Raw genomic sequence first — 14,632 nt, 5'->3', positions numbered from 1 at the left:
GAGAAATATTTATAAATTTTAATTAAACATTGAGATTATGTATGAAAGGATCACAATAGATTATAACATATAGAATTTGAAATATGATGGATGATCTATTGATCATGATATGATTACTTAGATCTTGATCGAAAGTAATCACAAAAGGATTGATATAAAATTGTATTGTGCATTATGGTTATTAATTTGATCATTGGTTATTCAAGTGAATCGTAAGTTCAAATTCGATGTGAGAATAATATTATGATATTACTTCTAGTTGAGAGATTGACTATTATTGTCAAGATAAAGATTTGATAATAAAATATTATTCCAAAATGGGCTAAGAAAAAATCTTTTATAATGCTTGATTGGAATATTTATCGAAATTAATTTGGTATGTGGATTATATATAAAGTGGCATATTATGATGCATACATATTTGAGGATATTGCAAAGAAACCTATGTCTTATTGATGAAATTGATTTTGAGATTATAGGATATTCATCATACTGGAAGCTTTAATCATCATCCTTAGATCTAAATAATGGATCTTATTATGTCTATTGGAGACTACATGATATGTATGAAATTTTAATTTAAAGACTTCGTATCTAAGTTGATCAAGAGATTTTCTGATATTATTGTTGAGGTTGTTAATGAAAAATTGATATCTTCAGATTAAGATAAAAGATCTGATTTATATTTATTTCAGATTAAGGGATCCGTGTGAATTTATAATTTAAAAAAATTGGGATTTAGAAATTGATATTGAGTTCCTTTGCTTTTGTTAATGAGGTCCCTAATTGAATCTATTATTAAATGGAGATTTGATTTTTTTGAAGCTTGTATGATTATTATGAAAGGATATTTGATAGATATTGAAGATCCTGATGATAGAAATTTTAGAAAAAAAAATAATGATTTGAAGTTCTTATATATTAAGATTATGTCCAAATTTGGTGGAGCATCGAAGTATTTTTTTTTTCTTCATTAATTTGACTTATAAGGATTTTTGGTTTGAAAATTTTCGAATTGAATTGATATGAGAATTGAGATTTGATTCATATTGATTATAGTAAATCAATATGATGGTTTAAATATGATATTGGACTCAAGGGTTAATCAAGATTATTGTACACCAGTAAAGGTATGAATGAGAATCGAAAGTTAATCTTTGACTTCAATTGAAATTTAAAATTTTAGATCTTTTCTATTGATAGGATAAAGAAATAATTTGATCAAAATTTTTTGGTGAAGCTAAGAAATTTTGATTGTTAGATCAGAGTGCGCAGCGGAAGCATGGTAATCTGGATTACTTTGAGTAAGTCAGGAATGTTGGTTCTTTGAGTTAAAGAATTATGATAGATGATATGGTTTGATACAAGAAATTTATTGACATTAGAAAGAATAATATTTTAAAATTTTGAATCATTTTAGATATCCTAATGTGACTTTTAAAAGTAGTGCTTCAACCTACTATGCTACAAAAATAATTAGCATCCTAATTCTAGGATGAGTGGACCTTTGATTTTTGATTTTAGATTTAGAATATTTAGAGATAAATTTTCTCTATTCTAGAATTTAATTTTATAATTCTTTATTTATTAAGAAGAATTTGAGATTGTTTATCGAATGATGATTTTGATCTTAGATTAGTATACTCAAATAATTATCTCCAGAGTATAATGAAATTTGAAGTTTGAACTCTTTTGATTATTATTATTTCTCCGACTGAATGAAAAAGATTAAGGTTATCTATTGATATTGATGATTGTTCTACAAAAGATGAATTGGAGTTATTTATAATTTGATAATGAATTGATTAATTAAGAGTTGTTAATGTTTAGATAAAGAAAATTGATATACTTACTTAGAATAGAGACATTGATTTTGATTTTAAAAAAAATATAGTTTTGATTTAAATCAATTTTTGAGTCATTGATTTTTATTATGGAATGACTTAATGATAAAATTTGCTTCAAGAATTAGAATATTTAAGAGTTTGAGGGTGTGAGTAAGAAAATTTTGATGACTAGAAAATAGTGATATGGATTCAATCAACAATGGTGATACTGATCTTTATGAAATGACTTAATGATGAAGTTGTATCGAGAAATAAAATATCAAAAGTTTGAGAATGAGATTGAAATGATAAATCTTAAACCTTTGAAAGTACGAATAAGAGAAATATTTTTGAATTTTGATTGATTGTGATATCATCAAATGATTCACATAAGTATGTTTTCCTATCTTATGATGGGTTGAAATTAAGAGTGGTTAAATATTTTAAAAAAAAAATGATGAATGATGATGATGAATGAAGTTCTTATGCAAGAATAGAGACATTGATTCTCTTCTATTCACAAGAGATAGATTTGATTTTAATTTGAGTCATGAGATATTGAATGTTAATTTTTACAGGAAATAAGATCATAATTTTGAAATCTTGAAATATTGAAAATCTTTGAGACGTGGATCTTGATAAATAAGAAAATGAATGGTTCCGTTTCAGATAGATATTTGATGTACCGACTTTTTCTTATGAAATGATTTAAGAATGAATTTATATCAAGAATTAGAATATTTATGGATGAGATTCAAGTAAGAAAGTATGAAGACTCAAGCAAGAAAAATTTCGAGGACGAAATTTCTTTTTAGGGGTGAAGAATGTGATAGCCCAGCCCAGACAGTCGATCAAAGCCCAAAAAAAAAAAAAAAAAAAAAACATAAAAAAAAAACAGAGCAACCGGGAAGAAGACTCCCGGTAGGAGTCTTCTTCTCCGGCGATTCCCGGGCAAATTAGGACTCCTAGGACCCCTCGGAGTCCTAGGATCCTCTATAAGAAGATCCTCTCCCTCTTGAGACCGATCATTGGCTTCCTCCCTCTCTCTTTCTCTCCGATTTCCTCGAATTAGAGCCGCGGACATCGTTCGATTCTCGCCGTAATTGCTCGCCGGCGAGGTCTCCGGAGGCTGAGGTAAGTCTCCTTCTTCTTCCCTTCCTTCTTTCCTTCCTCCCATGCTTCTGTGCGCGGCTGCCGGCGACGAGAGTCGTCGATTTCCGAACGGGAAAGAGACCCTATTTTTGAGCTTTTTTCTTTGGATTTTCCGACGCCGGCGATCGGAATTGATCGCCGGCCATGCCCCTTCGTAACCGGGGGAGTGGCCCCCGTCAGCCGCCGGCCTCCGCCGCGGCGGCCATGGCCTGAACGGCCCGGCAAAACATGGGCCACGCCGGTCCTCTGTTCCGACGTGGGAAGAACCAGGAAAAGAAAAAGAAAAAGAAAAGAAGAAGGAAAAGAAAAGAAAAAGAAAAGAAAAAGAAGAAAAAGAAAAAGAAAAAAAGGAAAAGAAAAAAAAAAGAGAAAAAGAAAGAAGAAAAATAAAATAATAATAATATAATAATAATAAATAGGATTTTCTCTCCTCTCTCTTCCATGAAGAAAAAGAAAAAAAAAAAAAGAAAAAGAAAAGAAAAAAAGAAAAGAAAAGAAAAGAAAAATTATTAAATTAATTAATAAATAATGATATAAATAATAAAATATGAGAAAGAGAGTTTCTCTCTCTTCCCTCTCTCTCTTCAGCCTGAACTAGTATTTTCTCTCTCTAGAATTAGACTTTCTCTCTCTATTTTCTCTCTCTAGAATCATCTCTCTAGATTATTTCTCTCTCCTAAGATTTCTAGAATTTTGAGAAGAATGATGATGAATTTAAATAATCCTCGTGATGGATTTTTGATCTGTGATCGTCGGACGGTACACCGACATCCACTTTGATCAGATCAAGTATTTTTAGATTTTATTTCTCATGATCTTATTGAATTGTCCACATGATAATCTTAGCATGATTTGATCTGATCGATCGAATTTGTTGAATCATATTATCTGAAGAATTCAAGATGAGTTTTCTCTCTCTAGAATTTTCTCTCTCTAGAATTTTCTCTCTCTAAAATATTCTCTCTCTTGATTGATTCTCTCTCTAAAAAAAAAAAGGTTAGTGAATGAAGAAATTTCTTTTAATAAGTCTGATCTGATTCTAATGAAGAACCCTGATCCATGATTGTCAGACAACGTACTGGCACCCACTCTAATCAGACCATGAATCTTTAGATTTGATCATCCATGATCCCGATTTAGCCATGACTTGATTTGATCATGTTGATTTCACCAATTGAGATATTGGACCAATCGTAATGTTGGATTGTGTCACCTGATCAATTCGAATTGTACCTTATGAATTCCTCTCCTCTGATTTTCTCTCTCCACTTGATTTTATGAAATCGATGAAGAAACCTTGATCCTATCACTTCGAATCCGATTTGATCTGATAGTCAAACTTTGGATCGTTTAGGTCCTAATTAAATTTTGATTAGATGAAATTAGATGATCGGACCCAATCTAAACCGTTGAAATATGGTATTCGTATTCTTTCTAATTATTGAAATTATTTCTGTATAGGATTGTGGATGTTTGATCATGGGATATCGCGATATGATCTACGAATAGAATTTTTGAAAGAAAATTTATAGAATTATGTGGATTTATTTGGAATGCGTTCGAGGTAAGTAATGTTTCACTTTTTTTAGATTTATCGGCAAATTATAATGTATTCTTCTGACATGATTTGTGAAACGATGCATGAATTGGATGAATGGTATTTTGTTATGAAAATATCTTATTTGAAATGTTATGATGAAGCATGATTGAATATATTGATTTCATGATGCATTATATTGATTGATTTCGATATTACATGATTATATGTTTTATTATCGAAATTAGAATATGAAACATGATTTATGAAGAATTATGATATAAGAAATAATAAGAATTGACAACCTGACTGTGTTGAGGGCCTCGCCAACGGGGGCATACACGTTGACAATTGACTGTCCTGAGTGTTTTATGTCGCCAGTAAGACCAGCGACATGTCGCCAGATAGACCAGCGACAAAACCGTCAGTTAGACCAGCGGTTCCAAAGGACTTGGCTGCCAGATGATTCGCAGCCCACCGCAAGCAGATACGCGGTATTATGACCCTGCCACAGGGATAATGTGGTCATAGCTCATGGTTGACGAAAAGAAATTGAAGAACAAAAGAAATTGAAATCTCGAAAGAAACTTAAATTTTTGGAAAAGAAATGAATTTGGCATGAATTATATTGCATAATTGAAATTGATTTTGAATTGATGAACTCTATATGCTTATTTTCTATAAATGATTATTTACTTATATGCCTGATGAAATCTGTTGAGAAGTGATCATTACTTACTGGGCTGTCTAGCTCATTACCTCTTATTTTACTGTTTTTACAGATGTTGAGGAATTAAGATGATACAAGATATGAATGGAAGAGTGATCAGAAGCAGTATCTTCATACTTTTATTTTAGGTTGAAAGGCTTATTGAATTTGATGCAAAGCCTTTGAATCGTTGTTGAATTTATTGAGATATTAAAGAAAAAGTTTAGGTCGTTATATTTTAGATTTAAATTGTTGACTAATTATTCCGCTGTTGTTTTAGGATAGTATGATAAGATGTCTTGCATGCTTATGGGAAGAGTTTTCTATGAGTATGCGGCGGTTGCCATGACCCTCGATTCAAAATCTCGGGTCGGGGGTGTGACAACCACCTCTCTCCCCTCCCCTTGGGCCCCAGTGTTCGCCCGTGCGAACACAAAAGCCGCCCCCTCACCCTTCGGAACCCCCTCCACCCTCCCTCGACTGTTGCATTTGCACCCCATGCGCCCTCGGGTGCTGCCCGCCACCGCCCCCACTGCCCCAGTCGATTGGCGGCCCCCCCTTTCCTCCCTCCCCGATTCTGACGGAGCCCCTTGGTCGGTACGAAGTCGGAAATGAAAAGAAAAAATAGCGGCGTTCTAAAATGGCAAAAAAAAAAAAGAAACCGCATCTTAAAGATAAGATTTCATCTTGAAAAGTATGTTTTAATTTTAAACTTAAAATAAAATTTAAATTTTAAATTTTTTATTCATCTTATTTGAAATCGTATGTTGAAGATGAGATTTTAAGCATAAACTGTATCTTCAACATGCGGTTTCGTCACGTCCACGTCATTTCATCCAAACTATTGAATTTTGAGAAATAAGTTGGAAAGGAGATAGATTGAAAAATAAGTATTAAAAAAATAATATTTAAAAAAAAATGCTCAGGAAAGGGTTAGATGAGCGATTTTGCCGGACATGAGCGACATTATGCTTAATATTTGAATCCAGAATCTCTCGTTGCCGGACACTAATGCATTCGCTGACACCTTCCATGTTGGAATGATTAACACGAGGAGGGTAAGAAATAACATAATAATCCACCTGGTAATACAGGTCAAGGTTGATTTAGCAGCACTTGTCGCAGGACTTGGCTGTGTCACGTCCAGCGTGGGAGAAGCAGCGAGAAGCGGTCGGTCATCAACTGTTTTCCGAAACAAACAACGAATTCCGCCTTTTCATCCCAGCCACTTCTTTCCCTTGAAATACATCTCTCGGCGAGCGGACTCCACATTAAAACCACCCCCAACCTCCCCCATTCCTTTTTCCTCTACCTCTCCCTTCTCCACTCCACCAACTCATTCTCCCGCGCCCCCACTTTCGTTTGCCGCTGGAAGGAAAGAAAGGCCGCATGGCTCTTTTAGTTTTAGCTTCTCTCTGTTTCATTTCAGCCCTCATCGGGGTGGCCGACGCCGTCCCAACTCCAAGCTTTTCCGTTACCGGTCGCGTTTACTGCGACACCTGCCGTGCTGGCTTCGTCCACGAATTTACCGAATACCTGGGAGGTACGTTGCATCTTCTCTAGGTACCAAGTAATAATGCCTAGGGGAATACGATACCTTTTTCAATAAAGCATAGAATAATAGGTCACGTCTTGTGATGATCACACTGTTGCCTCTGGTGGTTGTAGGTGCCAAGGTTAGGCTCGAATGCAGGGACTACGTAAGCGGTCAAGTATCTCACTCGGGTGAGGCACTGACCGACAAATATGGATACTACACGATCACCATGTCGGACGATCACCAAGAAGAGATCTGCGAGGTGGTGCTACTGGACAGCCCGCGCTACGATTGCAAGGAGATTCCGGCCGACCACAGGGACCGTGCGCGTGTAGCCCTCACCCGCAACAATGGCATGTCCTCCGAGCAGCGAAATGTCAACGCTATCGGCTACCTCAAGGACGTCCCCCTTCCCAAGTGCGGGCCGATGCTCCAGCGCTACGCGCTCTTTACCGATGACGATATCAATTATTAGTCCGCAGGAGTGGTGAAACGAGGACAAGTGGGATATCTTTTATTCCGATGTCTCGAAGCCTGTCTATCTTAGCCTCTGTATCTGCTAATAATGCTCGTGCGCGCTTTGTTATCACTAGATGATTGGTTCTGCTAAGTTTCTTGTTTTCTCTGCAAAAGGCATGACTTTTAGTCTTTGCTAGTATTGTCTTGGATCCATTTTCCCCTGTGAACCGAAGGACCTTGAAGTTTCTTTTCTGAAATCCCAGCAGCAGGGATACAACAAGCTTGATATATATGGTGCTGATGTAGCTGAACCGACACTTCTAACTGGGACCATGAACACTAGTTACTTGCTGCACAGCTTTAATTTTGCCCGAGGCGAACACTTGATTCTAATTCCCTGCGCTTGGGACCATAGTCCAATTCCATAATAATTGATGAAATATCAATAAGTGCCTGTTGATTCAACCTAGTTGCCCATATGAATCCCTCTATAGCTGGGTTATCAACCACAGCCTTTTTGAGCGCACGAAGAAGAATCTCTCCATGGACTTAAGATCCCTGGCAAGTAGGGGTGGCAGCCTGGTCAAGATGGGTCCAGTCACGTGCACGTTCCAATTGAATATTTGTCAATATAAACCCGATTCATTTATTAAATAAGTCATAAAATCTAAATCTGAACCATATCTTTCGTCAAATAAGCAATCCAAGCCACTTCGATGACTTGGCGGGATCAGCCGAGCATTCACAGATAGGTGGTCTCAATTCTTACATTCTTCTATCCCTCCATTCCGACTTTGAAGATTGATCACCTTTTTTTCTCTGCCACCTCATTTATTGTATGAGTCTAGTTAGGACTTGTATGAGGTTTGCCACCTAACCATCAGTTCCTGAAGGATTAGTAGTCCCCTGATTGTTGTCTAAGAAATTAGAGACATCATCTTATTAATGAGGAGGGCTACTTACTCAACTTTCATCCTGCTCTAGTGATGGTTTGTGAGTTGATCTAGAGGCACCGATAGCTTGGGATGTGCCAGCAGCTTAGGAAGTACTATTAGCAGTTTGAGAGGTGTCGGCTTGGGGAGCACCAACTGTCCGAGAGACATCATAAGTTTGGGAGGCACTAGAGGTTCGAGAGGTGTAACCATTCTGATGAGTACAATATATATTCATCATGCGAGAATCCTCCTCAATGTCAGACAGCTTTCTAGATAGGATTTGAGCGATCACAACTTATTTCGCAAAAAAAAAATATGATCTAATATAATTTTTAATTATATTATTACTAGTGATCAGAATCATCTAATCATAACTTAAAATTCTACCCCATTCTTAATAACTAACCTAAGCTATAGGATTTTGAACCAAAACTCTGATACCACTTAATCGGTACTTATGCTCCGACCGAATGGGCTGAGTCAAAAATTTGAAAGAGGACCGCATATCCTTATGATTTAACCCCATAGGATATGCAAGGCTTGCCTTTTTATTCATACATATTCACATCAATCCAAACTTAGATGGTGGTAATAAAAGAAAATCTTCTAATATATTTATTCAATAGAAAGATAGTTCTTAAAGACTAACAAGCATAAATAATAGAAGGCCCAAATCAATTTTATCCAAAGACTAACTAAGCAAATGGCATTTAGAATCCTACTCTTCTCATTGCTTGGTCCAAAGCCCCATATACTTTTCTAAATGTAAAAAGTAGAAACAACAGATGAGCTTTATAGACTCAGTGAGTTTTTAATATCTCTAATGGATCAAGTATAATTTAAATTTTATTTTAACTATAGCAATTTGATAATAATTAGATACACATATCAATATACTTATTTTTTTAAAATATATCATGTGTAATAGTAAAACACAAAAAAAAGTTTTCTCAGTTTTTGGTGACTACAGCTATGATCAGTCTCATGATAGGACTCAAAAGATATTAGCCCTTAAATACAAAATACGCAATCTATTAATGTATATCAGAGATCAACCCTGCTGGCTAGGTCTAGAAGGAAATTAGCTCTAATTCACATGGCTCTGATTAACCTAGTGATAGGACAAAGAGATTGGTCTTGATAACAAATATACGATGTATTAGCAAGTGTCAGCGATCCGGTTCAATTAGCTAGGCTCAGAAAGACCAGCTTTATCAGTGATCAGCCCTTACTGGCTATATTCAGAAGAAACTAATTTTTGATATATGACCAATAATCAATCTCATTAGCTAGATCCATATCATAGTTTAACTAGAGAATTTTTTTATTATCAATTCTCATAACATAATCATACTTGTTTTCATAATAATCTTAAATTCGTAGTATCACATCTCATTTCTAAAAACAACAAACAATTTTTATTCAAAAATTCATATAAAGGTGAACATATATAATTTTCTTTATAAATATCATATGATATTAAAATAGAAGAATCAATTTATTTCAAATTTATGGTTTGCAATAATCATATCAGATATCTTATGCTTGATCCATAATTTTTGAATAATATTTTTATGAGAGTATGTATAATACAAATATTTTTATAATTTTTAAATATTTTAATATATATATTTTATATAAATTCTAATTTGAAATACATGATATGTACAAAGAAAAATTTCAAAGAATAAAATAAACTTACAATCAATCAAATCCAATAGTCACAATCTTCGACTTGCAGCCCGATCTCTAGGTCCTATGCTTCCATCGCATTGAAGGCTCTGGCACAAAAAAATTACTATCTTGTTAGCTTTCAATTCGAGAAAAATTGGGATGAAGAGAGAGAGACTCTTGGTCTGGGCATTATCATGGGCCTGATCTAACTTGCTCAAATCGATTGGACCTAAATGAATTTGGGGGCCACTTAAGTGGTGGTTTCATAAGGTTGGTTTTCTTTTCTCTCTCTCTCTCTCTTTTCTCTTTCTTATTCTCTTCCTTTCCTATGCCAAAATATAGTCTTCTTGTGGCTTTTTAACGCTTTGTTTGGATTGAAAGATTCGGAGGGAAAGAAAAGGGAGGGATTTTCTTTCCTTTGTTTGGATATTAAATTTTGAGGGAGGGGGAGGGAAAGGAAGGGGTATCTTTTTTCCTCCCTTTCCCTCCGTTAAATTAGTTTTCTAATTCTCCCAATTTAGGAGAATCAGGAGAGGAAGGGACATGAGATATTTAAAGAATAAAAATGCCCATAGGTCTTTAAATAAAGCTAGGGTTTATTCTATGGCTTTCGTTCATTGTTCCTTATCAAACTTCTTTCTTCCTCTCTTCTATGCAAACCAGAGATGACCTCCATCACTCATCTTCTTATCTCTCATCGACGAAGTTGTATAGAAGGTTAGTAGCTCGATTTTTTTTCCTACTAATCTTATCATTTGTTTTTCCATTTGTTTTATTTTTTGGCATTAAATAACTAGTTGCTTTTTTTTTGTTTTTTGTATTCCTCTACAAACTTGCAATAGTCTAGAAGTAAGCTTGAGCAGAATGATATGCGATTGACCTATCTGACCTATTGACCTTATCACATGCTATGCAATTGTATGAAGTGCTGCATCATCCTGCATTGACTTTTTGGATGCTTTCAGTTATCATCGAAAGGTTTTGTATGCAAGTGAAGTTGCTGAATAGGAACTGATTTTTGCTAGCCCACTCTTATTTGTTTCTGATGTAATAAATAAATAAATAAATCCTGATTTATTTGAATTTATCACTGGGAATGGCCTTAAGTGACTTGATGATAGTTTTTGATTATACAACTCAATTACATGCAGTAAGATGAAGATACTTTCATTCTTTCCTATAGGTTTCTTATCATTATTATATAATTTTTCATGCTTAATTGTTGGTTTTTTTTTTTTGAGCAGAGGCTTGCCTTATGTATGGGATCTTCAAATTGGTATAGTCTCGTTAGTATTAGACATTCTTTCAAAGCCAATGTGGTGGGACATATCAATGGAAATGGGAATGAAATTTCCTTATTTTGTTCTATGCTTTCATAATTTTCTTAATTATTCTATGCATATTGTTCTATACTTTATTCTTTTTATTTTGTAACGTGTAATATTTTTGATGGTAGATGGATCCTCAAAAATTTCAAATGGCTATTGTCAAATTTACATGGAGAGAAATTAGATAGAGAGAAATTTGCAGAAAGACGGTTGCTCAACTAATATGCTTGGTTGCTCAATAGTTCATTCTCAAAATGCGGTCATGTGACAAGCGAATTAGTAGTGATTTCAACTCTGAAAGGGAAAGGGTGCGTGAGGAAATATTAAGTAAAATTATTAGAATTCGATGTGAAGGGCATAAAATAATATGAATGGGGCCTAAAGTATTTTTAAACTTATGTGATTTGCTAGAAAAAGATGGTGGTCTAAAACCAATGAGAAGAGCAATGATAGAAGAGCAAGTTGTGAAAATACTTTACATACTAATGCATAATGCTAGAAATCGTGAAGTTCAATTTTGGTTTCAAAGGTCTGGGGAAATTACAAGTCATCATTTTCATAATGTGTCGAAATCTATAATTGAATTAGAAGAAAAATTTTTTAAACAATTAGATGGCTCACAAGTTTCACCAAACATTCTCAACAGCAGTCGGTTCTACTAATATTTTAAGGTGAAATCATTATCTTATATTATAAATATCAAATAATTTTATATTAGATTACTGTTAATATAGACATGTAATTTCAGGATTGTGTGGAAGCAATCGATGGAACGCATGTCCGTATAAAAGTATCTATTATGGATGCTCCTAAATATCATGGTAGAAAAGATTATCCCATCCAGAATGTATTAGTAGCATGTGATTTTGATCTTAAATTTACGTATGTCTTACCGGATTGGAAAGGAACAACTGACTCAAGAATCTTAAAAAATACATTATCAAGAGAAGATAATCTTAAAATTTCTGAAGGTAATTAAAATAATTTCATACATATTTTTTATCTTATGCTCATTAATTAACAACCATATATGATGGTTATAAATTTGAATAGATAAATTTTATCTTGTTGATACTGGATACCAGCTGGCGGGTAGGCTTATTGTATCTTATAGAGGAGTGCATTATCATTTGAAAGAATATTCGAGAAATCCACTATAAATTGCTCGAGAGTTGTTCAATCTTTGCCATGCATCCTTGCATAATGCTATTGAACGAGCATTTGATGTGTTAAAAAAATAATTTTCTATTATAACAAGTACAATGGAACCCACGTATGGGGTTAAAGCTCAAAAATATATATATAGTGTTATCTTGTTGTATTTTGCATAATTATCTAATCGGTGTGGATTTAGATGAGGAGCTTATTGCTGAAGCAGATGTTGAAGTTGCAAATCAAAATCAAACAGGAAATGAAAAGCATGCTCGAAAAAATGATGATGAGGATGCAATTCAAGGAGAGATAATAAGAGACCATATAGCTGCAGTTATATAAAATAATTATATTTTGTAACATACTGATTTACTGTCATATCAAACTGTTTGTGTTGCGTTTACTTTCTCATATTCATTAGGTAATCTTATTTGATTATTCGTACTTGTAATGCCAATATAAAACCATTTGATAATGTGGAATTCGATGAGCAGTAAGAAGTGCATTCTCATACTCCACAAGGTGCAACAACTTCAAAAACAAAGAAAAGTAAGGTGTCGAAGAAAGAGAAGGAGCTTGGAGGCATCAGAGAGGCAATTGATAATGTGGCTGAAGCAATCAAACAGGGAAATGAGGCAATTCGTGAAAGAAATGAGATTTTTAAGAATGCTTTTCAACGATTTTCAATTCAAGAGGATGAAATTTATAAATTTCTTATCAATTTGATCATTACACCTGAACATCTGACAGATATTTATTTTTTTCTTATCGAGCATCCTGATAAGTTGAGGGGAATATTGAGTTTTTCAATAGAGAAGATGAAAGATGTGTTCATGCAAATGGTTTTCGATTGATGTGTTGAAGCAAATAATTTTTGGTTGATGGAAAAAAAAAGTATTGATGCAAATAATTGATATTTTTTTTATTGGTTATTTAGGATGCTAATTTAGTATTTTGGAACCTATATTATTGAATATTTTTTCATGAATTAGCTAAATTCTGTGTAGATTGTTTTTGAGCTCACAACTTCATTTTATTGCGGCAGTGGTATTATGTTAATAATCTTTTATTTGATTATAGACTGTGCATTAGTTTCTGTTAATAATTTTTATATTTTTGAAACACATAAAAAAGTACAATAATTTTTTGAATTTAAAATATTTATTTATTTTTTTAAATAAAATTTTTATAATGAGATTGATCATAAAAAAAAATTATGATCGACTTATCATCACCTGTCACGTGTCATCAACGTGGATGCATACTAGGAGAAAAAAAAAAAAAAAAAATCCATCATCGATTGTTCCCGACGCCTTCTCCCCTCTTCGCCCCCTCTTTTCTCCACCCCTTGGTCTGCTTCGTCATCTTGTCTCATCCATTTCGGTGAGATTTCGACTGGGTTTCCTCCGCCACCCCCTTTGGGGCGGTACCCTCCTTTCTCCTTGGCTGTGCCGTCGCTGCCCCTTTCTTCTGCCTGCCTTGCCGCCGCACTGCGGCACACTTCATCTGCTTCATTTCCGTGTTCGAAATCATCGGGATCGACCTCGTGTCCATATTCGGGATCGACGTGGATGCGTACTAGGAGAAGCCACTTGAGGGGAAAAGTGGAATCGGGCCAATTGGTCGCTTCGATGCGTCGAAATTTCCAACGAGATTCGTCAGACAGAAAATGGCTCTACAGGCAAATAATTTGCAATTGGGACCGGACAGTATGAAGACCTGGAATGTGGGCAGGGTGCTTATATTACGTCATGAAAGCTTTTGTTCCTTCCACTCTGGGATTTAGTATACGATATTCTTTTTAGTCTGGTGTTGAAGAGCATTGGCTACAAGTCACTTGATTATGCAGCTTTGTGTTGAAGAACATAAGTTGGATGTTGGCGTTGGATAGCAGACTTTATTCTAATAGAAGTACTTCGTATGATAGATATCCATGGTGATTTAATTTCTCGAAGGGTGCACGCAAGTGATGCCAAGAAATTCGCTGAGGGTGCACTCAAGTGATGCTGCGAAATTCGTTGAGGACACTAGTAAGACTTCCATGGATTTTTGGAGGCACTCAAGTGATGCTGAGAAACTCCTAGTAGGAGCCAAATATTGGACTCGGTCTTTCTAATAAGGGGACATGCCGATGTATAATTGCACAAATTTCATTTATCTTTTGTATTTTTTTTTTTTGAGGGTTAATTGTAAGCATTCAAACTATGTAACAATTAAGACCACAATATTAAGTGAATTTTCTAACAATTAAAACCATTGTCATTGTGTCCTTATATATCTTTAGTTTTCTTCTGGTTACTTTTTTTTTAATCTTCTTATGAGT

At 34.5% G+C, this 14,632-nt stretch overlaps 1 protein-coding gene across 1 annotated transcript; it reads left to right on the top strand.

The window, feature by feature from the left end:
- Window positions 1-6,504: 6,504 nt before the first annotated feature.
- On the top strand, window positions 6,505-7,419 carry LOC105059735 (pollen-specific protein C13). Its single transcript, XM_010943149.4, has 2 exons — window positions 6,505-6,767; window positions 6,893-7,419. Exons 1-2 carry the CDS (start codon window positions 6,614-6,616, stop codon window positions 7,234-7,236), a joined length of 498 nt encoding a protein of 165 aa, XP_010941451.1. The 5' UTR covers window positions 6,505-6,613; the 3' UTR covers window positions 7,237-7,419.
- The last annotated feature ends 7,213 nt before the right edge of the window (window positions 7,420-14,632 follow it).

This window comes from Elaeis guineensis, chromosome 10, assembly GCF_000442705.2.
Source record: "Elaeis guineensis isolate ETL-2024a chromosome 10, EG11, whole genome shotgun sequence".
Taxonomy (NCBI): domain Eukaryota; kingdom Viridiplantae; phylum Streptophyta; class Magnoliopsida; order Arecales; family Arecaceae; genus Elaeis; species Elaeis guineensis.
This window is presented reverse-complemented; position numbering and strand designations above follow the sequence as displayed.